Source organism: Ptiloglossa arizonensis, chromosome 2 (genome assembly GCF_051014685.1).
Source record: "Ptiloglossa arizonensis isolate GNS036 chromosome 2, iyPtiAriz1_principal, whole genome shotgun sequence".
In the NCBI taxonomy this organism is placed as follows: Eukaryota; Metazoa; Arthropoda; class Insecta; order Hymenoptera; family Colletidae; genus Ptiloglossa; species Ptiloglossa arizonensis.
Genome location: NC_135049.1, coordinates 32735752 through 32763617, shown reverse-complemented (window position 1 = coordinate 32763617; position 27866 = coordinate 32735752). Strand labels below are relative to the sequence as shown.

Below are 27866 nucleotides of genomic sequence, written 5' to 3'. Positions count from 1 at the left end.
TCACAATTATACGCGGCTCGAATCCCCGTAAAACGTAGCAGGGGTGTATTTATTTTTTCAAGAACACCCTGTAAGCTTTGCGTCTACACGTCCGCTGCGATATCCGTGTTAACCCGCCATCTGATCCAATCAAACACGAACGACGAGCTTCGATATCGGACGGTGAACATTCAAGACCGTTGCGAAACATCGTTAAATAATCGACGCGGTTCGTTTCCACGAAAAAAAAATGGAATCCCCGTGGATCTTTGGCAAACGAAGAAGAAACGTTCGTTGTCGATCTAACTGATAATTTCACCGAGGACAATTATTAACGTTCGCTCTGGTGTTCCACCGTGCGTCTTATCGTTCGTTTAAACGATTCGATGAAAGAAAGAGACCACCGCGGTGCAAAAATTGGCGAGAAATTCGCGAGAAACGCTATCTTTATTTAGAAGCGATTCGCGCGCTTAACCAGGGTCGATTCGATTATCGGGAATGATCTTTGCGTCCTCCCGGAACTTTCGATCGTTCCTTGAATCAGCAAAAATTGCACACGAGGATATTTCCAGGGATCGTAAAACCCAAAGATACATCTGTAACAATTTTAGTATCCTCGACGAGCGTGGTATGAACCGTTGCTCCTCTCTCAACAACAGTTTTACGATTTCGCGTCGAGTACACGTCAGCTTCCGTGGATGACTTCGACGACTTGCCAAGTCCTGTCTTCGAGAGTAGATTTGTTCGAGAAAGACAATTATCGAATAGAGCCGCAATCGGATGAAATGGACACTCTTTGTCCACAGTTTTTGCTCACCGATCAATTTTTCGATAACAAAATCGCGAAGATAAAATCTCGTTCGTTCTCTCCCGCAAGGAGGAGCGTTTTTGTATTTACGACGCGTGTAAACGACAGTTCGATTCGACGCAAGAAATTATCGCGTCAGCTCGTACAGGGTCATCGACTTTGACATGATATATCCCGCGTATCGATGAGTCGGAGATTAATTTGCGCGCTCGCCAAACACTCGGTAGTTTCGTATCTCTATCGAAACGCCGGTGGTTGTTTTTCCCCTCGTCGTTATAAAATATCTCGCTTACTCGCGAAACTCGCGAGAGCAAACATTCCCGGATCGTCGAACGGCCCACGGGCTTCGTGGAGAATGAAAATAAATTCGTATCGCTCGGTTACGATCACGGCCATCCACCGAGAACAATTATTCTTAAACAGGCGACGTACATTTTGTCACCGTGAAAAGAACTTCTTCGAGAATTTATCCGCGCGGAACCACTCGATCGATCGATTCGATCTCTTTTTTCATCGAAACGTGGATACATCGTAAATCGTTCGAAAATATTGTCCAAGTTGCGTGCAAACAAGTATGGTCGACGAATTGAATCGCACGCATGCGTGCAATGCAACGCGGTCGGATTGCCCGATTCGATGCGAAAACGGATGAAATTTTTATTAAATTTTACCATATCGACCATCACGGAGAACGAGTTTTCAATTTCGAAAATTTGACAAAATTGAGCGGATACGACTATATTTCCTAACACGAGACGTCGAAGATCTCGCGAGTTATACCGGTTGCACTTACGATCGTTGTCCGGTCCAAGTGCATCGCGGATGCACCGTACGCGGGAATGCAGAGAACGTAGACGCACCTGTTGTAAAGTTCAGATTATAATATCTAGTTTATTACAATATGCAGGGATCTCGCGTATCTAGTAGTACAGTTATTCTATATATAAGAATACAAAGATTCGAAGAAATGCGTACACAGTGATGTGTCTTGATGTGAACGACGACAGTGTCGCGTGGTCTTTCTGACTCTGGACTTGGAACTCGACTGAAAAGAAAAACCAAAAGAAAAACCAAAAGAAAAACGGGCAAACGGTGGACGATCCTTCCGCGCCGATACGGAAACGGTTCTTAAAACTGACATCGACATCTGGCACCCTTAAGATCATCGTTGCATTAATTTCAACAGCACCGAATCGTGATTGTACGTTCTCTCGCGTGAAACATCGAGACCTTTTCTCGCGTGAAACATCGAGACCGAAACGACCGGTCGATTCTCCGATGCACAGACACGCAAAAGTTACGAAGCCTGTGACGCGACGTTTCCTCGATCGAAAGGTGATCTCGTCGCGCTTCGTCGAATAATCGATGTAAAACTACACGGTGACATTTTCCACGATGTTACGAGCACCTCTGCGTTAACACGTTCCCCGAGTTTGATCATCGTACGTCTCGTTCGCGAGTAGAAAACCCGCGCGAAACCTCTCGTAAAGTATCTGCAACGACTTCGCGACGAGTTCGTTCCGTTCGTCGTTGGTCGGTCGCTCGTCCCCTGATATTACGTTGTTTCATCGCGGAACTGCTCGCAAACGCGGATACACGTTCCGTATTTAACGAGGGGATGATAAAAAAAAAAGAACCGCTCCGAAACGAAGCTACTTTTGAAAAATCAATCGGTAGAGGGGATGCGGTACCGCGAACTCGTGTTTCGTTCGCCAAAACGAGAACGAGTTGCCGCGCGTGGTGTTCCACGAGACGTCGTGCGGTGCTCTACCTGCTTTGTTTCGTCGTAAAGGGAATACATTTAACGGTAATTCGAGAACCGAGCGGAAAATTCCACGGGAATACGATTTCCGTTGGTAAAGTTTTACCAGCGTACCGAGGCTTCGTACGCTCGCGGAGGATGCTCGGTTCTTCCTACGCTGGTATAAATTTGCAACATCGATTACAAGGGATTACGAGAACCGTCTATCATTTGTGCTCGTGACTCGATCGACTCGATGGAAGTCCAACGATCAAGAATCACCAGTCGGGTCAATTTTCCTAATTTTTTGTCCGGTCGGAGAGGAAAGGATAATTGACCACCATCGAGACGCGTTCGTCGTCTAAATACCTCGAAAAGTCTTCCATTGGTTCTTCCGACGAACGAACGAAAAAACTCGATCGTTGGGGGAAAATAATTCGAAGGTGGCGCGCGTTCGAACCGCAGCTCTGTTCGAAATCGTTGGAAAGCAGAGTAGTCGAGGAGAATCGAACGAAAACTGGCGCGTTTCGAAGCGAAACGAAAGATCGAGTCGACGATCGATTACGATCGAGTTCAACGATCGTAAAATTCGGACTCGATCCCCGGGGAACGAGTATCCGATTCGAAGCAATCTCTCTGGCGTTTCTCGACGCGTTGCTCGCTTTTCCGCGACACCGGTCCCCCCACTCTTCGTCCCTTGTTCGCACGCCCCCTTGTCTGGTTCGCGACAGTCTGTGCTTTTCGCCTTTCAAACGGCAACCCGAATGACGTACGAACTGTTTGTCGCGTGCGCGCGCATCTACGAGCGACAAAAGACACCCGACAACATTGTCCGGCCGGGGAAAAATGCTTTCGACTAATTTTTCGCGAGGAACGAGCCCGAGTCGGTGTCTCGAACGGATACGGTACGGATGGGTTGAAGAGTGATCAAAAACCCCGGGTAGAGGATGCACAGGTTGTTCACCGCGCAAGAGTGGCTCGATCAACAGGGCGCCGCTCGGATCGATCGGTTTGAAGTTACAATTTTCTTCGAAGTTACCGATCGAAAGATTCGTCGAGTTTCGCGGGACTCGCGACCGTTCGAAACTGTGAACTATTGGTCGTGACGTTCGACGATCGAATTCGTTGAGAATTTGGTCGATGATCGACCAAGAGGACGCAACTTACTATACGATCGATGCCGATTCAAAATTCGGTTCAATTGTCTTTATTTCCTTCGTATCGCAACAAGTCGCGCTCGAGCCCGCTACGACTCGCGACGGTTCTTACGAGGACCGATCTCGAATAAAGCGCGCGACGAATTTCACGCCGAGAGCGATTCGAGTCGAACGTGTTTCGTTTCGTTCACCGGTGCACACGTACGAGCTTCTTTGATCTTTCGGTTGTTCGAACGTACGCCGACGAGTCTCTGTTTCCCGTTACGGTGCTAACGTTACGCCAGTCGGTCGTACCGCGAGAGAAAATTCCGCGTATCGATTACATCGACACTTGTATTTTTCGAAAGGAATCACCCAACCTCAAGTTCCACGTGTTTCGGATTACCCTGTATATCGCTTGAACGGTAATTGTCGTTACCAACGACCGAAATCCATCGCGAAGAGAGATTTTCTGTCGTAAAAAATCGTACTCCCCGCGTGGAATAAAAGTTACGATTATTCCCGACGATTAAACGTCGAAAAAGTTTTCGCGAAAAAAGGCTTAATCCGTTGGAAAGAAAATCGAACGCTTACCTTCCAGTACCTGTGGCAAGCCCGTTGACGCCGTAGGGACGTGGAAGAGGAATCTATCCGTCAGCTGGTCATCGTAGTAATCGTTGCTCGATGACGCTCACCATCACCATCACCACCACTAATTCACTGTCACAGAACATGTCACCGTAACGCCGCGATATGTCATCGCGTCGACGCGATATACTTTCGCCCTGTTTTTCACGTTTAAACGGGGCAACGAGATTCGTGAACCGGCGCGAATCGCGACGAGAAATTAAACGGGAAGAAAGGAACGATAACGCGACGGACTAAATATTCTCGCGAGCGAGTGAGATGAACGAGAAACGAAAAAACGAAACGACACTATGATTCTACGCAGCTACGTATAGCGCTTGCAAGCGCTCGACGGTCGCTACACTAACTGCCGCTTCTTCGCTTGAATTTCGACTACCCCGACCGCCACGACCAATCACCGTAGACTCGCGCGCCTCCCGCTCTCCTCGTTCGGTTCCCCCAGAACCAATCAACGTTCGACTCACCGTCGGCCTTACCAGTTCCCTCGATCGTATCTAAGTAATATTCGTTTCGTTGAAATGTCAACTTTTTCGTTACGACGCGGTCGAATGATCCGTCGTTCGAAGGTCGAGCAACAGGCTGTCGTTGTTCGAATTGGTAAAATTCGACATCGAGTGTCTGCCTTTGGCAAGATCGAAGACCGATCGTGAACAATGACGGGCCGGTGATTCCGGTGAATATGTATACAAACGTGGAATGGTTCGGAAAGCGGGAGCTTTGAGCGGAGTCCGTACGTAAGAGAGACGAGCAACAGACGAGGCCGTAGACCCTCCCGAACTGAAATACCGACCTTGCGAACAACCAATGGTAACGTAGCGCACTCTGTGTTCAAAGATGGTGACTCTGCTGACAATATTTCCTTCGACCACGGATGTCGATAAACGTAGAAAATTCGTTACTATAGTGCAGAAAAAAACCAAATAGTATACAGGAACGAGTTAGGTCGAACATAGTTTCTAGATCCATCGTTCTTAAACGCAGAGGTCGCTCCGAAACCATTGATATTTTACGAGATCGGTATTTCAGATCGTACAATACGAAACGTTTATTCTCGCGCGTATTCGAAGTACCGAATAATAAAATAATAATAAGCAATAGTCCGTAATAATAATTCGTATCGACTTTACAAGCCTCCAACGATGTTGAACGAAATCTAATTTTAAGGAACGAAATACACGATTTCTAGAATCGGATATATTCAAAACAACGAAAGCGTTATATTAAAAAGAACTACATCTCTTTTATTATACAAAAAATCAATCGTTTGTACAAAAGGGTGTACTCTTACATTCTAAAACTGTTCGCAACAAATCGAACACTCGTAAACGATCACCCTCTGAAATAAGCAAACAGAACTCGTGACTTTAATCGTAACACCAAATTTGTTACAAGTTTCGAACATACTGCACTTGCGTCCATGACGTACACCAACGATTAGCTTGCTTTTGCTCTTTTACCGAATCGCTCGTTTCGTTTGCAAAACTATAGCAGATACGATCAACACACATTCTTTTACAACCCGTACATTGAGTACGAAAACTATGTAACAATTATATATTATGCGCATCGTTATTTCATTAAAAAGAAGAAAATTGCAAAGTGGCACATCTCGTACAGTCTACTCGTTTTAAAAAAGAATCGACTGAATAAGGAAGAACGATCAAATTCGAGTAAATTAATATAGACATTTGATTTTCGCGAACTCGAATAGGAAATGTATATAGTTTCTTCTTAGTACGAATATCAACGTAACACGTGCTTCTTTTAAATAATCCTCGCAACATGTCTGAATCCCACCACCGTTTGTACTTAAACTCTTTCCGTTTCCCGATCCACTTATGAAAATCGCACCAACTCAAAAACTTGGAGATTCTCCATTAACACTCCGCGTAATAAGAAGGAAGAACATTAAGATAATAACTAAGATAGATTGCATAAAATTAGCTAAATTGGTTTTGGATTACGACGATTGAGCTGCCAGCATTTCTTCCTGCTGTATTTTTCTACGGTAGTTGTCCAAAGTAACTTGTATAGTCTTCTCGGAGTAACGGCAGTTTTCGGCTCCACAGGTACACGTGAATGACTTGCATTTTATTATCCAGAATTTCTCCCCGTAATCGAAGCTGAAGGCAAACAATTCCGATTGGTCTTCGGTGATAAATTGGATGAAGTTAATGAAAATCGATGCTCAACATTAACAACTGTTCCTTGTGACGATCAATCGCTCGAAAAGTAGACGTCTCGATAATATATTCTTCTTCATTTAAAATAAATGCGAATTCCAAAACTTACCATCTTCGAAACTAATGAGTGAAAAGGAAAATACGAAACGATTTTAAGTCCACCCCGACACAGAAAGCCAAATAGGATTTTCAGAAAGAATAAGGCGAAAAAACTATTGCTACCAACTATAAACGATTAGCCCACCAAAAACAAACATGAAATGGTTTATTAACCAAAAGAAGTAGCATGTCACACTATATACTAATGTGTACAAGTGTTGTGATTTCCACGCATCAATCGTTTTTTCTTTTTAACATACCCGAGCTCTTCGTCTGCCTCGATCTCGCGATTGGCGAAAAATGCTATCCTAGGAAAGTGCAAATCCTGATGCTCGACGAACACTCGTACTGGCAAGAGATTAGGTGCACAAGAATGATTTATAAAGCGAGCAATATTTCCATATCGTCTCGCATCGATGCAATAGGTTTCGCCATCCTACGTGAATACAAAAAGAAAGGATAAAAAAAAAATATTCACTTCTTGTCCTATTCAATTTTAAACACACACGTGTACAGAGTACCGATTACTTACTCTATTGTCTAAATCGAAAAGGTATGAATCGTCCTCACGATGATCAGCTTCAGAATCAGAAATGATCTCGCCAACGTATTCGCATACGTAGGAACCTTTGGGAATGTGTCGCAATGTTCTAAGGCCCCAACCTTTTCCTTGCGTTCTAAATAATTGGAATCTTTGTGTCAAACCATGTTGAACAACACGATTATTACACGTTATACGATTACAGTCACACGCTGGATTACACTCGAATAACATCGGAGGGTCTAAATGAAAAATATTAGTACATATCTGTAGATGTCCGGAATTTAGTATTCAAGGTACACGTTTAATGTACCTGTATAATTAAATTCTGAAATCAGCTTTCCTTCTTCATCGTACCAACACCTTAAACTTATATTTCCGCACAAACACTTTTCCGAACTGCAATTATCTTCACATCGACAAGACTGTAAAGACGTTATAGTGCGATCAACATTTATACTACTAGTAAAACAATTCTCAGTCACATACAGGAAATCTGTAGGCTTATCTTCGGAGTCATATCCATTAACGCATTGAATTGGATTTGTTTCTTTACCGCGTGAAATATCACTGTAAAGGTAGATGATTAAGTACAGTTTACAAACATTGTTCGATCAAAGATAAAAATACATTAAACTTGATAGTCACTTAGTTAAAATTTTTACTGTTTTTTCCCACATATGTTCAGAAAGTTCGTTAACTTTGGCATTTAATCTTAAAGCAGACATAGTATCTCCATCGTTCGTACAACAATTTACTGCTGTTTCTCCTGCAGCATTGGCTTCACCTATCTTGGCACCTCGAGCTAATAACAGAACGCTAACTGCATACTGATCTTGTCTTGCAGCTATATGTCTGTCACACACGAAATATGATACAATTAATATTTTCGTACATATTACAAAGGAAAGGTACACATTAAATAACTTACAAAGGTGTGTCACCGTGGACGTTAACAGCATTCACATCGCAACCTTCGTTAAGAAGCATTTCTGTTATTTCTGAACTCCCACTGAAAGCACTCCAATGCAATGCTATATTTTGTTCTGCGTCTCGAATTAAAGGATCACATTTCTTATCTATCAAAAATCGAGCTACATCGGTATGACAAAATTCACACGCCCAAATTAAACTCGTCCATCCACCATCATCCACTGAATCTAATAAATTATCAGCAATTTTTATCACACGCATCATTCAACTAAATTAATCGTTATGTCGATAATATGATAAAGCTTTCATTACCTACTAATGTTCTTGGTGCTTTACATTCTGTCAAAATTATTCGACAAACTTCCAAATGACCAGATTTAGCAGCCATATGCAAAGCGGTCATACCATCTTCTCCTTTCAATGTAACATCTGCGCCTATCCTTATTAAGTATTTCACTACATCAGCTTTACCCTTGCTGGCAGCTAGCATTAAAGGTGTTAACTGATTTCTATCCATCACATCTAACTGAGCGCCGGCTTGTACCAATACGTGTACACAAGATAAATGACCTTTATCCGCGGCTATATGGAGTCCGGTTCGATGAGCATAATCTCGGAATGTATGATTTGCATTGTAGCCACATGCTGAAAAAGCGGAACCATTATCGACAATATGTCATAAGATGCAAAGTAAAATTCAATTGGTATGATAGTATACCTAAAACATTAACCAACTTCTCTAAATCCCCATTTTTTACAGATGTGTAAAGACTCATAATAGTATAACGTTCTGGTCTCTCGGAATTAACAGATGGTTCCGGTATTTGAATAACATCAGCTTGAATCAAAGGACTAGGAGGACGCTCCGCCAATTTTGTATTGTCACCTTTCCCTGGTAAACTTATTTTTGCAGAGGGCAATTTTGAAAATTTTTTACGAGTTGGAATGAACACAGGTTTTCGTAGACCACTCATGGTAACCATCACATCGTACGCTGTACTTTCACTTCCACAATGTGGACATACCCCTTTCTTATTTGGATAAACTTCACATTCACGGTGATATTGATGACCATTAACACAATGTACAAATCTTCCTTGTGAACAAAACAGTCCACAAGAAGGACAACAATTATGTCTTAGAAGTCTCTCCTTGTGCATTCGACACAAGATTATAAAAGGAACACGAGTACTGGGTCTCCTCATTGCAACATCATTGCTATCCACCTCGTTGCAGCATCCTACCAATCTATTATCGATAGAATCTATCGCTGTACAATATAATGGTGCCCCAGAACCAGTTATCGTTACGTACAGTTGAGATCGTACTTGACACAAACACAGCATTGATTGACCATATGGCTGAAAGATATAATAAATATTATAAATAGAGAATCCAATAAAAATGTTGGATAAATTACAGGTATATGTACAATTATACTAACTTCGCTCATAATTGCTGTCGATTCTGGCTTTGAGGCTTGTCCTTCTGCAGGACTTGGACTCGGAGCCATACTTCTCCGTGTCCTTTTAGCAGGTACAGTGCCTTCTATGAAATACGTACAAATGTAGGTAATTCTTCTATTTAACAAATGTGTATCACAAAAAATATGAAGTACTACCTTCAGGATAATCATTGTTCTTGCCTGTTTCTGCTATTGATGCAGGTCCATCTAGAAAGAATATTTTTATATATCATAATAAGGATAGTTTGTTAAAAATATAAATTTGCATTTATTTTCTTTTTGTACCTTCAAATAAATCTGCCTTTGCTATTTTTCTTGCACCCTGGCTTCCTCGGGGCCGTCCCCTTTCTCGCTTAGGTCTACCAGTTGCAGGTTTCAAAAATGGCTTTTCAATATCTGCTAGAGGTATGTCGTCACTTGTGGGGCTACCAATTGAGTTACTCAATTTTGTTTGCGATTCTGAGCTTTTTATCATAGGAGACAACTTTGGCATACCATCAAAATCGGACGAAAAATTTTGAGACTCATCCAGGATTGCTTCATTTGCACTAGTCTCTGCCATAGTTGAATTTCTAGAACATTCTAATGTTGTGTTTACCTCAGAAATACTGCTGTTTCCATCTGTAATGGAAGTCTCTGCTTCCTGACGTATATCAGGAGGCTTAGTTTGTAATTGCTTATTCTGATCTTTTCCTTGAATCACTTTCTTAGGCCTCCCTGGTTTATTATACTTCCTTTGTTTTTTAAACTGTAAATTTTCTTCTGTATAATTAGACTTTTCTTTCCTTGCCATTGCACTCTCTAACACTGTACTTTTCAATGTCTCTTTGCATAGTCTTCTTGCTGAACGTTTAGGACATGGAGGATCTTCTGTCTGGTCACTAAAAATGTCATGGAATGTTTACAAATATCACACACAATACTTTAAATATTTGAGATGAAAGAAAATAAAAAACCTAAGTGCTCTTAATCTAGGTCGTCCTGTTCTTCTTTTCCTAGTAATGGGAGCTGTGTTATCTGCTTGATCCACCTGTTCTGCAGGTACTATCGTTGCACTTGCTTCATCAGCCTTTACCTTTTCATCGGAAACTTTATTTTTCTCCTCTGTCGCCACCTCTGCATCATCCTTTGTTATTTTTGTTTCTTCCATATCCCTCTCTGGTTCTTTGCTTTCAAGTTCTTTGGCTGGTTCTTCCACTCTACATTCCTCAGAATCCGATTTCTCTACAGTATCAGAATTCTCATCAGAGTTCTCGATCTTCACAGAAACACCGCCAATTTGATCACAATTTACCAATTCATCAGGAACTAAAGTAAGGTTGGAGGAGCAGCTTGATATCTTCGTTTTTTTACCATGATCGGTGTTTTCGTCGATTGTCCTGAACGTAAGAACGATACGCGGAATTCCATTGTTATCCTTTTTCAAAATTTCCTGTTTTCCAATATTCTCGTCCTCTTTATGATTTTCATCAATTCTTGTTGGACTGGAGGTGATATTTTGTTTCACAGAAACAACTTCCTCATCCTTGTCTCCAACGGGTTCTATCTCGATTGCTGGAATTTCGTCAGGACTCGCTACCGGTTTTTCGACCTCTTCATGATCTGACATCTCCAATCGATTAATTTCTGCGTTTTTTACGGGACTCACGCTTTTGTTAAATTCATTCGTCATACCTTCGAGGATCTGTTGGATACTGACCTTATCTTCGACCCTCTCGACAACCATCATACCTTCCTCTTCGCCCTCTTTGTGACAACCCTCCATCGTGGCAGCTTCTTTGCTCTTAATCTCCGACATAATAATACCAATTTTTTAACTGGAAACTAGGAATCTTTACACTTAAAAGTGAACCCCATCGCAAACTTTAGGCAGTCATTGAATTAACCGCTAGACGCCGCACAAGTACCGGACTGTACTCCAACGTCAACGATGTCTTCCGCAAAGTACAAGTAGCTGCAACGGCAATGCAACACGCCTTCCAAATTTCTTTCTGACTGAATACTATAACTAATAGCCTGACGGACACCGTGAAAATATCTGGCTATGCACTTTCCAGCAGCTTGACTAATTATATTATCACAGAAACCATTTGTTCCAAAGATTTTCGAAAATACATTTACACTACGCTGGCGTGCCCCGCATAGACCTGGAGGCCATATTGATTGCTCAGGGACGGCCGATTCGAGCGAAGAATTTATTTTTAAAATGATCTTCGACCAAGCCCTTTTAGCGTAAAATTATATACTTTCTCTAGATTTCGTAAAGTTACACCATATTTTCGGTACACTGTATTATTTATGAGAAACAGAAATATACTTAAATTGCGCGAGAAATGGATAATATACATATCTATATCATACACGATTATAAGCCTCAAGCCACCTATACATTCAAAGCAAAAAAGATAATGAATTCTTCTGTAATTCATTACTCTCGACTAGAATGGAGGAATGCCCTTTCCGGTCTAATCATCTTGTTTTATATTACATTCATTTTTTTTTGTTTTTTATAGAGTATATTAATTTTCCTTTTCGATTAGAACATATCTCACAATTGAAAGTCCTCTTAGTACTTTTGTGATTTTTAAGAAAATAATGGTTATATTTATAAATGCGTATATAAATTCATCATTCTCGTTTTAATTTATGCATTCACGCACGAGAAAGTAGTACCAATTATACGCAATGTTGTTTTAATATTGAATACAAATCAGTGTTTGTGTTTATGCAAAATATCGATATTAGTTAATCTTTCGACCGACTCGTTAATATTATCATTTCGTAGCTTTGCTGGTATGCATCAAATAAATAAAATTTCTGCTGTTGAAATGAAACCATTACAATGTAACAATGGTAGCGCGCATGAGCGCTCGACAAAAAGAAATTGCTTAGGATTACGTGGCAGCACATGATAAAAATACATTGTAACTAATAAGCAGCAGTACTTGCATGAGATAATCATAGATACCGTTAAGATATCTTAGAATAATACCAAGATTCAACAAAGATAGGATTGGTTAAAAAAAAAAAAAAAAAAAAGACAGGAAGCGGATCGTATAAATATAAGTTTATTTACATTGCAACAGATCCTTTTGTCAAATAAGCGACAAAGGTGATTACGGGTGTAGACTGAACAATGTTAATGAATAAATGTTAATTAAAAATAATAATTACAACGTTCTAGCCCAAACACGCCTCTTATTTAAATAATATACATTTGTTGAAATTCGTAGAATCTAGGAGACGTGAATATTGTGCTTTCTTCATGGAGACGTAGTTTATAATTCTTACGATTTGGTTTCCGTTCGATCGATTCCTGACTGCGATCGCCGTATGCGTTTGGTATTATTACAAACGATAATGAAATGTGAAAAATGTCGCCATTGCTAAGTCGAGTTGCAGAGATACTGCAAGGCCGCTCGAGGAAGAGAGAGCTCCTTCGCGAGTTTCGTTCGAAATATTCTCTCGCTTATGTCCCTCGATAAAAAAAGAAGCGTAAACGAAGAGTGATAGGAACGGTTTACGCGTTCAGTACGATGCCGCATCTCCTATGAACGATTTTCTTCATCTTTTTTTGTTCTTTCTGTGTTTTTTTAGAAAAACGTCGAACATACTACATTTATTTATATCTTTACAAGCAATATAAAAAGTTGAGCATCGTATTGCATCAGTGATTGCATCCTATATAAATACACGTCGACAAGAGAATTATTGACAAAGTAGTTCAACGCGTTACGTTACAGCCACGAAAGAAAATCGTGTGAAGATTAATCCCAAAGACCGTCCTCTCGAATCTAGGAGCCTAACTTTTCGTTTCATTTTTGTGAACTCTCCATGTTCGGTAATAATAATATCGTACACGGTACGTATCCGAATCTCTTTGTTTAAAATACGTACATTATAGTTCACGGTGTCACCGAGTATTACAAACAACTATTTTTTGGTTTAGAATCGTTTTCAAGTATACTGTGCACAGACCACTCTATGTGCACGACCATCGTTGATTACAACACCATTCTACGTGGTACACATGATTAATTCAGTTATTTTTATCGCATATGGCACCAACAAGGAATATGATTTAATCGTAACGGTGGGTTATGGTGGCGGAGGTCTTCTCTGAGGTTCGGGGGTGTAACGCAGACGAGCTCGTACATGTTGAGGACTACCAGGCACGGACATGCTTTCCGACAATCTTCTTGGTGGAGGTTGAGGCGGTGAAGATGAAACGTACCTTTGAAAATGAATCACATTTTTCTTTATTTTATATTACCTTAAAATAAATCGAAGCGATAGTACCTTCGTGCAAAAGAAGGAGACGCTTGATCCATTATATTCCTTCTAAGAGCGAGAGGAGATTCACCGCGACTCAGTCTTGGCGGTGGTTCCGGAGAAGGTGCACGTTCACTTCCAAGCCTGAGACGAACGTAAGAACCAAAACGCTTCTTAACAGATTCTTTTGATCCACCCTGAGTCGGTGGCATAACAGACGGAGGATCTTGTTTCAATTGATGTGCGAAACGGGAGATTAGTAATTCAGGGCTAGTAGAACCACGAGATCCTTGTGGAGGAGGTTCAGAAGGAAACCTATATTAAAGCAAATTAAAAGTTAGAAGTTGAACTTACAAGAAATTAATATACAATATTATGTTGTAATGGTAGATCATATTCGTTGATATTTACCTTTTACGACTAATCATGGGGCTACCGTAAATATCATGCGATTGTGGATGAGTTTGAGGCACAGGTGGACTTTGTCCTAGTCGTTGTTGAAGAAATGGTGAATAACGACCACTTTCCGTTGCTTGTACTACGTTCGGAGGATCGACATTTTCTCGCCTCCAAGGCGAGTAGTCACGAGCAAACGGACTCAAGGATCTAGAAACACTTTGCCATCGTTCTTTGCTGGTGTCTCGATCTTCTGTAAAGCGTCCGTGGTATGGTGAATACAGTCTACTCCCTGTATCTATATTCACATCCTGTCGATAAGGAGAAAACGGTCTTCCTTCTTGTCTACCTTGTCCATTAGTTGAACAGTGATTCGAAGAGTAGTCCCTGTTTTGATCGACATGTTGTCTATACGGTGAATACGATCGTTGAAAATTCATTTCCGATGTGTCCACATCATTGGACGAAGGAGGAGAAAACGGCCTGGAGATTTCCTTCCGTCTAAGCGCGTATGGACTATAAGATACATAATTCGCACCATTCTCACTATTTGATCGTTGATGAAATGGCAGAAAACTGGAATTCTGTGAGTCTTTGGTGACATTGCTTCGTAAGAAAGCTGGTACTTCAGATTGAGCCCTGAGATGAGCTGTTTGTTTTAGAGATACATGACCAGTAACTCGTTGCTGCCACCCTGACAATCTGAAACTGAATTGATCAATATTAAACTAGTTTCGTACATTGTCAATCGCAAATTATTGACACCCGGAAAGTGGCATAATTCATTTGTAAATGCCACTGCCACCCAAGACAACTGTGCAACGATGGTTCTGCAAAAAATCCGAGTCTGTAGAGAGTTAATAGAAGTTAGAGCGTTAATCATATATCATGCAACACAGATGAGGATAGAGGAATTTTTTCTAAGGTAACAAATTATAGACACTATCTGTGTTCAAAACTAAAAAATATAAACTATTACATGCTAAAAACACAACTAGAACGTCCGATTGATATTTTCTAACAGCTTAAAAGAAGGATAAAAGTACAAATATAAATGAACTATTCTTTTGATGAATGGAGTGTGCACAGGGAAAAATTATTTGTGCCACATGACCGGCAAGTCGCTACATAATATAAAGACAAATAAACAAATATTCAAATAAATAAAAACAATGCTTACCATGAGTGGGGGTTGAAAGGTGGGGTGTGTAACAGGCGCGTGCACAAACCAAACAACTCGAAATGAAAATCGGGCAGATTTTTGGATATTTGTGAGGTTTATTTTTTTTAAGTTTTTTGGAATTTTTGGATAAATTTTTAGGGAAAATGGAAAAAGGGGCAAGGGCGAGGGAGAGGGGGGATGCTATGCTGCGCTGCCTCCCTCAAGCTCAACGCTGCAACACAATTCAACACGCACGCAAACTTTTAATTGAGATGTATGGACAGGTTTTTAAGTGCCATTCGGCAATAAATAAAAAATAAATATGTAAAAACTAGTATCCAACAAAAACCCAACTTTAAAACTCAGCATAATTTTTCGAGCTGCTTTAATACCTACCCATTAACCATGAATACTGAAGTGTGTTAAAATTTTTTTAAACTAATATAAAAAAAAAACAATACCCGGTTATTTCTCAAACCAAACCAAATCATTATGATATTAGTTGGGAATTTCATGCTATGTTTAAAACTCTATTCACTTCTATGTAATGTTCTTTTCTAAGAGCATGTGTCTACCATATTTTTTGATGTCATTTATTTTTTCTTATTCAACAGTATCCTATGAAATGCCTGAAAACTACATTTTAGTGCTTATGATAAGTATGCTCAATAACAGTTTACCTTGGTTCTAATTGTCGCATAACTCTGTCAAACCATTGACAGCCAGAATTTAGAACAGAGGAGTTTGTTTCGTCATCTTGAGGTACATCATATTTTCGAATGAAAGAATGCTCCATGAGTTTGTGATATTTTGGACGATGTTTATAATTTTTTGTAAGGCAGCAACTCACAAAACTTCTAAATTCCTTTGAAAAAGGTGCATCCGATGGAAGGGATGGGGGGTCATCTTGTACTACTCTGCTCAGTACCTACAAATTTGAATAACAGTATAATAGCTATCTTAAAGAATGCAAAGTGTTATTATGTATACATTATTTACCTCAAAATCAGTCTTACAATCTCGATAAGGGAATACTCCGGTAGCTAATTCTACTAAAGTAATACCCAGACTCCACACATCAGCTCTTATGTCATAATCTGGCTTTGTTGGATCTGGAGGATCTATTCTTTCGGGCTACAAAAAGTATGGAAGAAATGTTTTAGAAAATAATTTAAACTTTTATCGAAATAGTAGATGCTCATACTTACAGCCATGTAAGCAGCACATCCTGCACTTCTAGTTTTTGCTTTACTATCAACTAGTCTACCAGATATACCAAAATCACATAATTTAACTCCTCCCCTTTCATCAAGAAGAATATTACTAGGTTTCACATCTCTATGAATTACACCATGCTTCTCTTTTAGGTATGACAATGCCTTTACTGTCTATGAAAGTATAATTTTTCATGTAATTATTGTTTCTAATACAATTAAAGATAAATTTGCAACTTTTACTATCACTTACTGCTACTGTAACTTTTCCTAAAAATTCTTCAGGCATTGCTTGCCTAGTTCTTTTCAATAATTTGTCCAAACAAGTTGCCATTAATTCCATACAAATCCACACATCGGATTCTGTGATAAAACATCCCAAACATTGCACAATATATGGACAGTCATGTGATTTTAACACAACATCAAGATCCATAATTATCCTTTTATTTTCTTCTGCATTACCAGAACGTCGCATTTGTTTTACAGCAATAAGTACACCACTAGGTTTATGCCTCATTTTAACAACATGTCCACAGGTACCGTTTCCTAATTCACCTAGGTGTTCTAAATCTTTCATTTCAGTTTGATATCTCTGTCCATTAATATTCAAAATACCATTCATCTTCATGATTTCTTGCAGTTTTGACTCAAATTCACTGTCTTGTTTCTTTGGAGGTATCTGCGAGACTTTCAAAGTTGGAATTGGAGCTGTATTAAAAAGGTCAAACATCATTCTCATATCTAATTACACTTTCTTCGTTGTTAAAACAATTTTCAACTTTCATTACGAATGTGAAACATTCAAATTGTCAAACCCGAATGGTAGTTTTGTAAACAAGAAATAATTGAGATCCACTTAAAAGATGAAAGAGAGTATTTATTTTTATCAGCGACACAAAGAAACCCTTTCTTTAATAAGAAATAAGTACATTGTTTTTGTTTATACGATTCGTTTAAACGAATTTTCGTTTATCTCGAAACTCGAACTACCGGCTAGAAGATAAAAATATTGCAGTGTGTAAACGTTTATTTGTAAACAATTCAAATAAAATAAACTACGCGTTAAACAAGGGGACCAAAAGTGTATCATATATAGAATCAACAGAATAAATTGTGATGGTCAACATAACCTGTACGACAAGTGGCAAAGTCGCGGTTACGTTAAAAACCTTCCGAGGAAGGGTCAAAGAAAACTTTAATTACGCTCACGGACGATATTTAAATCGAACTCACGTCGTGAGGCAGAAGTCGAGACAGTTCCCGTGGATGACGACTGAAGGCCCGTTCCTGGTCCAACCTCGCCACTCTGTCTGTCCCTGTCTCTCGATTCATTTTCTGCTCTAAGACGCTCTTGCAAATTCAAAATCTTATTTTCCAAGGTACTGGACATCGCGACGGTTTTTTAGAACACTATCAAGTTCACCGCGGGACACCACCTCGCTCAAAATATTTGACAATTTTCACATCACTCGTCTGCCCCTTTTGGCAGCGAACATTGCGCCGCCGGTTGTACGCATTTCAGTAGAACCAACTCTCTTTCAATTTCTCGGAAATCACTAGAACAGTTCGTGATAAGAAAATTTTTCGAATTCCTTTCGGCAAAAATTATTGCATCTACAGAACATATAATGTTCATAGATAATTGTGTATATTCTTACTTAGATACAAAATTCATGCACGCGTAGATTATTTAATCAGAAATTATTCCGTGAATCATTTTTATTTTTGTCATTTAAACATGAAGTAAATATTTATTATACAAAATACAGTTCTGTGCAGAACTTAATACATATGTATATAAATATTTCTTCGTAGACTCGAATAATATTTCTAATTGATTGAATTGCAATTGTCAAACATGAGAAATTAAAAGACTTCAAATATCTTAACTTTACTAATAATAAAACTCATGTCAGAAGTGATTATTGCTTTCTAGTTTTTTATAGACATGACATTTGCAATTCATATAGAAATCGTAAATTGAAGATTTATTACAATTTTACAATATTTTAACCCTATCAGACCTCGTGTGTCTCAATCTTGAATACCTTTAAACGCAAGTTAAACGACATTTTGCATCTAGAACATTAATAATCGCATTTTCAAATCAATAATTAGAACTTAATAATTTTACGGGGAAAAAATTGACATGTAAAAAGCGTTTAATGTATTAAATGAGTGTTCGTGTCTGAAGGGATCGATTCCACAGGCCACTGAAGAGTAACTATTCTACAAAGGCAAAATGATTACTGTAGAACAGCAGCATTTGCAGCTATACTTGGATTGTTAATAATTTCTCCCAAGCTTTCCAACAATTCTTTCCTATAATCGTCGAAATCTCCATCAATTTCATTAATTTGTTGATTTTCAATTACGTATAAACAACATTCTGTATCTCTGATTAGACGTTCGTCGTGAGATACAATAATAACTCCTCCTTTATATTCATTAATAGCATCAGCTAGAGCATCGATAGATTCTATGTCTAAGTTATTCGTCGGTTCATCTAAAATTACAACGTCGGGTGCATTTAAACACAATTCTGCTAAAGCCACTCGTGCCTTTTGACCTCCTGATAAATCTTTCATTTTAATTGTATGCGCATGAGAACTAAGCCCAAATGTTCCTAATTGTTTCCTAGCTTTTTCATATGGAAGATCAAACAAACGCATTAAATATTCTGACGGCGTTTCTTCAGCAGTCAGATGTTCGCCAGAGTGCTGGTCGAACTTACCTATCCTCTGAAAATGATAAATGTACATTAATGTATAAATTCTCTATTCAAATAGTAAGTAAATGTCAAGTTCTACTTACTAATCGATGATTTTTTATTAACTCTCCTTTCACTGGTTGTAAGTCAGCAGTTAATAACTTCAAAAATGTAGATTTACCAACACCATTAGGTCCTACTATAGCTATTCTAGAACTTAGGTCTATTCCAAAATCAACATTAATAAATAATGGTTTTTGTCCTTCGTATGAGAAGTTGACATCTGAAACAAAATATTACTTTTCAAACTTATCTTGATATAGATGTAGAACAATTTAATATTTATCACATACTGTGAAGACCAAGAATGGGTGGCTGCAAGGGAGGTGGATCAGGGAAACTAAATTTAACTATGTATTCTCTAGGTTTCTGTAGCAATTCTGTAGGTGTCGTGTCATCTTGTTTTTGCATTTTTGTTCTATTCTTTTCTTGCTTCCTAGTTAAAGCTTCTTTCTGTTTCTTTTCAGCTTGTTTTTTACTTTGACCAGAGGCTTTGAGATCTTTAAGCCGTTTTTCTTGTTTCTCATATGCTTTTATCATCTCTTTTCGTTTTTGTTCGTACATCTTTTTAAACATACTGTAATTTCCTTTGTAATAAAATAGTTTTTGCTGATCCAAATGAATTATGTCTGTGCACACGTTATCCAAAAAACTTTGGTCGTGAGAAACAATTAATAGAGTTTTTTTCCATGCTTGTAGATAATTGTCCAGCCAAATAACAGCATTCAAATCCAAATGATTTGTTGGTTCATCAAGTAACAGCAATGTAGGTTCTAAAAAGAGTGCCCTTGCAAGAGAAACACGCATACGCCAACCACCAGAAAAATTCTTTGTTGCACGGTCTTGCATAGCACGACTAAATCCTAGACCTGCAAGAATTCTCCTAGCTCTTGGTTCTGCAGAATCTGCACCAATAACTTTCAGTTCTTCATAGACCTATAAGATATACATTATTCAACTAAATGTTTATATACGTATTTAAATTCAATGCAATAGGTGGAAAAATTACCTCTTGCAATCTACTTTGAACAGAAGTGTCTCCTTGTTCTACTAATTCTTCCAACTGTTTGCACTCTGCTAATAATTTTTGACATTTGACATCTGCATTAAGTACTACTTCTACTGCAGGAGTATTATCGGCAATAACTTCTTGCTCGCAATACAGAACATCTATATTAGGTGGAATAGCAAATGCTCTTTTTGCAATGTGACGTAATAAGGTGGTCTTGCCATGTCTGAAAAGAGAAGAAAAATTTCAGACATCTAAATTATACTTTGTATAACTTATTAAACGGTTTGAAGGTGCATACCCATTTGGTCCTACCAAACCGTATCGTCTGCCCTGTGCAATCAGTAGACTGGCATTGGTAAAGAGCTCCTTTCCTTTGGCAGCAATACTAAAATTTTCCACCTTGATATCAACGGCATTTTCTAATTGTTGATTAGTGCGTTGCTGAGTTTGAGATTGAGAGACAGTAAAATTTGACTCGAGTTCACTGTGACCCTGACCACCGGTCTTCGTTAACATTTCCATCGTTTTCTCATATTCTTGCTGTTTTTTCAATTTTTTCTTTTCTTTGTGGGTCAGCTTCTTCCCAGTTTCCTCCACGTCCATTTCAGATATCTTTTTCGTGACATCGGATACCTTCTTATCTGTTGACATACTGGAACGTGTACTACTTGGTTTCCCAACCTCACTTTTCCACACTTTCTTGGTAATGTCTGGCAGCGAGGAAAAGCGCAAAACACGTGGCGCCATCCAACCTTTACATACTTTAGCATATTGCGGTGTTCGACATGTGTCCATGTATAATAGTCACGAAAAAAACGCAGGAAGGATCAATAATGAAAACAGTATTTAACATTAAAAAGGAAATGAAAGCAGCTAAAGTAATATTCAAATCTACGGTATTTTATTATTTATTTGAACATTTCAATTAATTAATGAAATAAGAAAACAAATAAAAGACACACTTTTCGAACACATTAACGTTCGAATAATATCATGCCATGATATTGAACAGTTGAAATATTTATGTATGATTAATAAAATGCAATGAAATAAAAATACATTTTGGAATCATCAAGTTTATTAGCATAAAAAATGTCAGCATTGCAAGAAGCAGAAAGCAAAATGCGTGCCACTAACGCACAATTTGTAGCCTATTTAGAGAAACATCGCATATATGAAATATTTCACGTAAATAACCTCTATTTATCATGAATATCTTTGTGGTTATTTAGTTGGTATATTTTTTGATCAGTGTTCATAAGCAAAAAATTACACAGGACATGGCCACTCAGCTGGTAATTCAAAAACCGGACGACCATCTTGCATTTATGAAACAATACCTTGAATATGCTGTAAAAAGGCTGGATGCTTCCAGGATTGTTCTGATTGCTCCTCCAAGATTTGGTAAAATGACTTAAGGAAAGGAACCGGTTTTTGGAATGCATACATAATTTAACGAAAAAAAAATATATTTTACACGCGTAGATAGAATGGCTCTAGCAAAAGTTCTTCAGGAGGAATTGGGTGTCCGTCCCTTGACCTTGAAAGACCTTCAAAAAGCATGTGTTAAGGAAGATGTAAGCGAAATTGTTGTCGGATGTTTTCATCTTTCCGCTAAGAACGAATATTTTCGAATTCTTTTAGGATGACTGTTATTGCGTAGAATCGAAAGATCTTGCATTGGCTATGAGAAAAATTTTAGAAAGCGGGGCATTACATAAATGCGGATGGCTCCTCGTTGGTAAAAAATGGCGTCTAAAATCATTCGTAGATATGCGATAAATGAACGAACCTTCAACGCTTATTTCTTGTTTAATTGTTCAGACTTACCGAGAACGAAGAAAGAGGCACGAGTGTTTCAACGTTTGGGAATATTACCAACGCACGCCATACAGCTGACAATTTCAAATGAATCCGGTAAAAGTGCAAGGTCCTAGATATATCCAAATCAAATAAATTATCATAGTTTCTCTTTGCAGATAATTGGAAAAATATTTCCACGGACGCCATTTACCAGGAAGGTTATAATCCGGCGAATTCTACAAAAAAGTCGGACGAACGTCGTTATCTGAAAAAATTGCAAGAACTGCGAGAGGCGTACTCGAATTGTTTAATAGTTGGTTGAATCTTTCGTAAAAATTTTGTGATCGAACAAATGATATAGTTGCGTTTGCAATCGTTAAAACGATGGCGTAAAAACGATATATTTCAAGGAAGTTGAGGTCGGAATTCGGACCATCGATGAACTTGGAAAAGATTGCGCAAAATTGGCGAAAATAAAAAAACATTATGGGGCACCGTCGCTATTTCGCATCGTGCTCATTGGATCCAGAGGATCTGGTTGCACCACTTTGGCAAAATCCTTAACCAAGCGATTTAATCTTGTTCATAGTAATTCTTAATTTTCGGTCGATCTACTACAACCAATTGCAGACTACGACAACGATAATTGTTTTATTTTTCAGTTGACTACGATTACGTCGCAGAACAGGCACGTTTACAACAAAATACTTTGGGACAGAAGCTTCGATCGTTCGAGTATAAATTGGGAGTAAGACCCAAGCCTGAAATTAGGATACAGATCGTCGAAGTACGAAAAAATTAATGAATACATCTCCTTCGCTTCGAAGTGTACATTTTAACTTTTCAACTTTTAGAAACATATATCTGGGTACGAGTGCTTGAAAAGAGGTTGGGTGTTAACCGGGTATCCAAAGACGGTGGAAGATTTTAAGCTGCTGGATCTGAATCCCACACCTCCAAATAGGTGACAAAATAATAGGAATTTTAAGTATTTAATTATGAGAGTGTTGCTACGTGCACTGAATGTTTTAGAGTGATATTTGTGGAGGTACAAGGAGATGTCTGCAGAGAAAGGTTGCTTAATCGTCGGTACAATGTTATCACTGGTAGCAAGCACAACTTGTCCACGATAAGTTGTTACACTGATACAAATGATTGTAAATTAGGTGTACATCCGAAAGATTACAGACTAATCGTCGAACGAGATGTAAGGACATGTCTACTAAAATTTCCAGTCGTCAATTTATAAACATTAATTTTCCCGATCGTGATTGCTATTGTTGAATCACAGCTTCAAGAATTTGAAGAGAATGTGGCCGACATGATGCAGTACGCGGGCGAATCCGCGGTAAAAATCGATGGAAACGTGGAGGAAAAGGTCGTTCGGGAAAAAGTGGAAACATGTTTGATGTGCCCGGCTCCGAATTCATACTCGAGGGTGCCAAGACCTCCGCCCGTGATCGATCCAATGGACATTGAATTCGATCCTGATGACGAATCGAATTCCAATGTATTCGACGAGATACGCGTATCTGAGCCTACGTACACCTTCGTCTAACGGTTAAATTCAAAATGGATTCAGAACCACGAAACAACGATGAAAATTTATGAAAAATTTGTGGTATAGCTGACGCGTATTGAAACTTAGCGCTTTCGTATATTCAACTATAAGAAAAATGCAAGTACTCGAGTAGTTGACATTTACACGTGTATGGCTGACTCCACAAACGTTACAAATTTCACAATTAACATTTACGATCCGTGAATATAGAAGAAGGGATCTTACAGTAGAGTATCGAAGATGTTTCACCCTACGCAAGGGTGGAAAATGGGATACTTGTAGCGAGTCCTGTTATCCTGGCATCCCAGGCATCCCGTTCTTGCAACGTCACAGTCGCTGGTGTCGAGCTAGACGATCCTCTGGCACGTAATATTTGTATATGACGTCATAACCTACGTCATCGCGAAATCAGGGCCGACCGATATCGAGAATTCCTGTTACCGACCGATTTTTTAATAAAAATTTAAAAAAAACGTTAGTCCACAGTGCAATGAATATTTTCAGCGGTTTATTGACGTTGCAATGTACGATTTAATTTAATATTCGTTGCCAGTGCGTGGTTTTGTCCGTAAAAAGTAGATGGCAAAATGTCTTCTACTTTAACGATCTACCAGGATTGTGTTGGACGATGGATTCTCGCATAAAATGTTGTAGATGGCCTTGAAACTAGAAATTCAGCTTTGCGCAGCCCTGGAAAGGGTAAAATCGCGGATGACGTAGACGAAACGTCAGTCTGTTCGCGCTGAAATGGGTCTGCGGCTATCATACCGATGCAGAAGTCGGCAATTTTCTATCCATGTGTACACACGTTGTAATATCTTCCTTTTATCAACACGAACAAACGTCTAAAGAAGAAATTCGATTCGAAGAAACGAATATTACGGTCGATAGATTATTTTTTCAAGTACCTTCTAAGTGAACCAAATATTTTTTTATAGTTTACCACTTCTATTGCCAACTGGAAATCATAATTCATAATCGATTTCTTATTCTTACGTGTTCTTTCTTCTTATATCTTGTAATCTGATACTGTCTTAATTAGACAGCATCGTTGCAAATTTATATTAATAATAAGAAAAGCGTTTTCATCGAATACAAATTTTATAAATGGAACGTTTTTTTTTTTTTGCCGATGGATGTGATGTACAGCCATCGGGAAATTGAAAGGCAGGAATGAGAGGATCGAATTGAATTAAGGGCGTTACGACGCCTACGTTAATAGGGATAATTGCCTCAAACGCGAAGCATATTTCCGGATCAAGGACGTATAGGGTCGGATAGGTCGACCGCGAACACAGGATGCACGCAGGGCTTGCTGCGAGGGATGAAATCCTGGCTATCTCGCCCTCCAATTGACAGGACTTTTATTTTTTTGGAGATGAATTTGTCGAATTACAATCTACGTTCTTTGTATTAGGAGAGCACAATCGACGAGAACTGAGTTGTAAGTATCATCGAGTCATTGATAAGAACTGTTTGTAACGTCGGTTTGAAGTTTTATTCAGGTTTTATTCGAGTTTACGTCAACGGCATTGAATCGTACAAACAACGAAAGTATCTAACGATAAAATAATTGCTGTTCGATCGAACAGTTTTCGATCGTGTTACATTAATATTTAAGATCGAATCCGTCGTTGCAGCTTGCGTCGATGTTGAATCAACGTCGCATCGAGGGAAGAACGTGACTCGGTACCATTATCGAGCGATTCTTTTTCCGGGTAACTGCGCAGCGACCGGAAGGAAACAGGAAGTCGAAGCTTAGGAAACTAGAGACGACTGGAGGTCGATCGTCAGGAAGTACTACACAAACGAAAAGAACTTTTCTACGAAGCACATCCTAAACTCAAACGAGAAAGTTCGGGACGAACGTTCAGGTGATACCAATACGTAGAAGTCTTCATCGTCGTCTCAGGACAGCAGTTTCTCCGAGAAGGTAGTCCTTAAAGGATCGATCCTTCGTAATTATCCGATACACAGGAACGGGACACGCTTGAAACAACCGCAACGATGTTGAAAGCTCGACGACGTTGTTGCTCCTTAAGAACTTTGATCACCGATTCCTTTTATCGTCGATCAACTTCGAATTTTCTGAATCCGTGGGAGTTAACCGATCAACATCACCAACGATTTAAAACGATTCCGAAAGCGTCTTTCGCGAGCTCTCGAGTTTTAAATTCAACCGATCGATGGATAAAATTACCGTGGATCGCACCTACTATTTACCGATGATCATCGACGCAACATATTTGTCACGTTGGTGAACCAACACGTGTGTACCGTGCCCATAGGTAGGAACTTCAAAAGACAAAAGAAGCTCGAGTAACAGGATCGAATGAAGCGAACGCGACGTGCCAGGATGTCCTTGATCCTCGATGTCATCCTACTGGAAAGCCTGCACCCCTATACCTCACGCACGTCACGAGTATGCGTTGAAAACGAGTCGTGTACTCCATGTCCACCATACATGCGCAGGAACATTTTTTTTTCAACGGATCCACAGATGCATTAGGCTCGCATAACTCTGCAACAATCGCAGTGTCCGACTGATCGAAATCGTCAGGATCGTACCACTCCCTGTGCTGTTCCAGAAACGGACCACGGTATCATTGTTCTTCGTTTCGTGCTCAAAGAAACGCTGGACCAATTGCAGCTCGGAGGTTCTTCAATTCTTTGCAACGGTTTAGAAAATGTTCGCGCGGTACTAACAATTTTCACCCGAGCAATTCAATGGACGATTAAACCTCGGTTCGGCGATCCTACGTCCCTGGAATCCATCCCGTTTCACCGCCAACCTCTACTCGAACAATGTTCATAGACGAACCAAAATGTCCGTTGCGTCTGTCAACGCGTCGGTCCGCGCTTGTATCTTACAAATATCCAATGGCACTAGGGTACCATGCGAGTGGGTATTTCCAGGACAGATGGATCCCCCTTCGAGATCGTCAGGGACTAAGCTCGGACGAGCTTGCAAAGGTTAAGTATTCCGTCGATCAGGACCCCATGCAAGACGGAATTCTCCGTCGATCGAACGAACATGGCTTCCTTTCCGTCCGAAGGAACGCGACGTCCTTCGGGGCTCGTCAACGTCCTGTCACTCGTCAACCGCGTGGCGCCAGAAGCATCCGCACCACCAGGACTTCATAACTTAGGGAACGACGTCCACGCGGTTCCAGGACCTCGAGTCCCGCGGTTTGGCCGTACGTTCTACGCAAGCCAGGATAACAGGACTCTGGTAACAATTTGCGCGGACGTCGTTTCTCGCGCGTGTTTCGCGAAGACCTGGGAAACAAGAAATTAAGATTCCGTTAAGAAGGAGAACTACAGGAACGCTCGAAGGATGGAATCCGAAGTCACCGGACAGACACATTCGCTCGCAGTTACGATACACCGCGAACGGTCGGTAATTTTGAAAAAGGAAGCAACAAAATCAGCAAGACGAAGCACCGTGACTTTCGTTTGTCCGTGTTTATTATTTTCTATCGGACGTGTCTCGTCTTCCGTAGATCTTAATTTTGGCTACGCGTCACAGGCGATCATAAAACGGGTCGCGCGTGCCGGCCGAAAAAAATTCCAGATATTCGGATGGATTTCCGATAACAGAACGTAGCTATACGTGTCCATACACGATGTAGATAACGTGCTTCCCTGCGGCTGCCCCCTTCCCCTTCTCTCGTCGATGAAACAAATATTGATTCGATATTGTTGAACCGACGCATCGTAAAATCGCCAATTTTTCGTATCATTAGTGCTTCAAAGGGTACATCGTCGAACAGTCTGGCCCGGGTAGGAGATTTTGCGCGCACTTCATTCGGGAAAGCGACGCGGTATTTCGCGAATCATAAAGAGACTTAAATAGGTGGTTTAATCGCTCGAAGCTTTCACGGGACGGTGGCGAGCCAGGAGAGTTAATGTCGTAACGATAACAGGATTTATTTCAATTTGAGCTTCAAAGCGTGGCCTTGTTTGCCCATCAGGATAACAGACAAGAGGTAGAGGCGCTCGTTTCCATTATTCGTCCTCCCACAATTGATCGGACCGGGCGGTGGTACGATTGGTCGCGATGGGCGGTTTGGAGATTAACCTAATCGTGCCGTTTGGAAGCATCGACGAGGAATAGCTATCAACGGGTTTCCATCGCTA

General features: G+C 39.8%; 4 protein-coding genes across 8 annotated transcripts; 1 reads left to right on the top strand and 3 right to left on the bottom strand.

Moving 5' to 3' along the window:
- Positions 1-5527: 5527 nt before the first annotated feature.
- On the bottom strand, positions 5528-11809 carry G9a (histone-lysine N-methyltransferase G9a). 2 transcript variants are annotated; one of them, XM_076304575.1, is made up of 12 exons: positions 10490-11809; positions 9819-10414; positions 9690-9740; positions 9513-9616; positions 8787-9429; positions 8381-8713; positions 8067-8295; positions 7784-7990; positions 7449-7705; positions 7127-7377; positions 6855-7030; positions 5528-6435 (listed from the first exon to the last, which is right to left on the bottom strand). In XM_076304575.1, the coding sequence occupies exons 1-12, from the start codon at positions 11329-11331 to the stop codon at positions 6273-6275; spliced, it is 3852 nt and encodes a 1283-aa protein (XP_076160690.1). In that variant the 5' UTR covers positions 11332-11809; the 3' UTR covers positions 5528-6272. The 2 variants fall into 2 exon arrangements, 1 of the variants encoding a protein (XP_076160690.1); XR_012991129.1 differs by lacking the exons at positions 5528-6435; positions 6855-7030 and having other exon boundaries at positions 7242-7377; positions 7449-7560; positions 7625-7705.
- A 778-nt stretch (positions 11810-12587) lies between these two features.
- On the bottom strand, positions 12588-18165 carry LOC143143022 (uncharacterized). Of its 4 annotated transcripts, XM_076303848.1 has the most exons (9): positions 17814-18165; positions 16831-17288; positions 16572-16751; positions 16363-16497; positions 16044-16291; positions 14551-14909; positions 14217-14454; positions 13833-14120; positions 12588-13767 (listed from the first exon to the last, which is right to left on the bottom strand). In XM_076303848.1, the coding sequence occupies exons 1-9, from the start codon at positions 17968-17970 to the stop codon at positions 13632-13634; spliced, it is 2199 nt and encodes a 732-aa protein (XP_076159963.1). In that variant the 5' UTR covers positions 17971-18165; the 3' UTR covers positions 12588-13631. The 4 variants fall into 4 exon arrangements, with proteins under 4 accessions (XP_076159963.1, XP_076159960.1, XP_076159961.1 ...); XM_076303845.1 differs by having other exon boundaries at positions 14217-14909; XM_076303846.1 differs by having other exon boundaries at positions 12588-13731; positions 14217-14909.
- Positions 18166-18281: 116 nt separating this feature from the next.
- On the bottom strand, positions 18282-21069 carry LOC143143023 (ATP-binding cassette sub-family F member 1). Its single transcript, XM_076303850.1, has 5 exons — positions 20661-21069; positions 20360-20585; positions 19644-20286; positions 19395-19573; positions 18282-19321 (listed from the first exon to the last, which is right to left on the bottom strand). Exons 1-5 carry the CDS (start codon positions 21011-21013, stop codon positions 18827-18829), a joined length of 1896 nt encoding a protein of 631 aa, XP_076159965.1. The 5' UTR covers positions 21014-21069; the 3' UTR covers positions 18282-18826.
- A 445-nt stretch (positions 21070-21514) lies between these two features.
- LOC143143643 (adenylate kinase 8) lies at positions 21515-23723 on the top strand. The gene is made up of 11 exons (XM_076305131.1): positions 21515-21550; positions 21640-21766; positions 21848-21939; positions 22007-22103; positions 22187-22279; positions 22342-22482; positions 22580-22753; positions 22828-22952; positions 23020-23129; positions 23198-23372; positions 23457-23723. The coding sequence occupies exons 2-11, from the start codon at positions 21643-21645 to the stop codon at positions 23721-23723; spliced, it is 1398 nt and encodes a 465-aa protein (XP_076161246.1). The 5' UTR covers positions 21515-21550; positions 21640-21642.
- The last annotated feature ends 4143 nt before the right edge of the window (positions 23724-27866 follow it).

Excerpts from the sequence above, each read along its gene's own strand:
- G9a (XM_076304575.1), bottom strand. The coding sequence starts at position 11,331 with ATGTCGGAGATTAAGAGCAAAGAAGCTGCCACGATGGAGGGTTGTCAC. Across the intron at positions 8,296-8,380 it reads AGCACCAAGAACATTAGTAG|ATTCAGTGGATGATGGTGGA; the intron begins GTAATGAAAGCT and ends ATAATTTATTAG. Across the intron at positions 7,378-7,448 it reads TTCAGAATTTAATTATACAG|ACCCTCCGATGTTATTCGAG; the intron begins GTACATTAAACG and ends TTTTTCATTTAG.
- LOC143143022 (XM_076303845.1), bottom strand. The coding sequence starts at position 17,970 with ATGTCCAGTACCTTGGAAAATAAGATTTTGAATTTGCAAGAGCGTCTT. Across the intron at positions 16,752-16,830 it reads TAGGAAAAGTTACAGTAGCA|ACAGTAAAGGCATTGTCATA; the intron begins GTAAGTGATAGT and ends ATACTTTCATAG. Across the intron at positions 13,768-13,832 it reads TCTCCTTCTTTTGCACGAAG|GTACGTTTCATCTTCACCGC; the intron begins GTACTATCGCTT and ends TCATTTTCAAAG.
- LOC143143023 (XM_076303850.1), bottom strand. The coding sequence starts at position 21,013 with ATGTCAACAGATAAGAAGGTATCCGATGTCACGAAAAAGATATCTGAA. Across the intron at positions 19,574-19,643 it reads ACCCATTCTTGGTCTTCACA|ATGTCAACTTCTCATACGAA; the intron begins GTATGTGATAAA and ends ATTTTGTTTCAG. Across the intron at positions 19,322-19,394 it reads TAATAAAAAATCATCGATTA|AGGATAGGTAAGTTCGACCA; the intron begins GTAAGTAGAACT and ends TATCATTTTCAG.
- LOC143143643 (XM_076305131.1), top strand. The coding sequence starts at position 21,643 with ATGGCCACTCAGCTGGTAATTCAAAAACCGGACGACCATCTTGCATTT. Across the intron at positions 22,483-22,579 it reads CTCGAATTGTTTAATAGTTG|TTGAGGTCGGAATTCGGACC; the intron begins GTTGAATCTTTC and ends ATTTCAAGGAAG. Across the intron at positions 23,130-23,197 it reads AATCCCACACCTCCAAATAG|AGTGATATTTGTGGAGGTAC; the intron begins GTGACAAAATAA and ends TGAATGTTTTAG.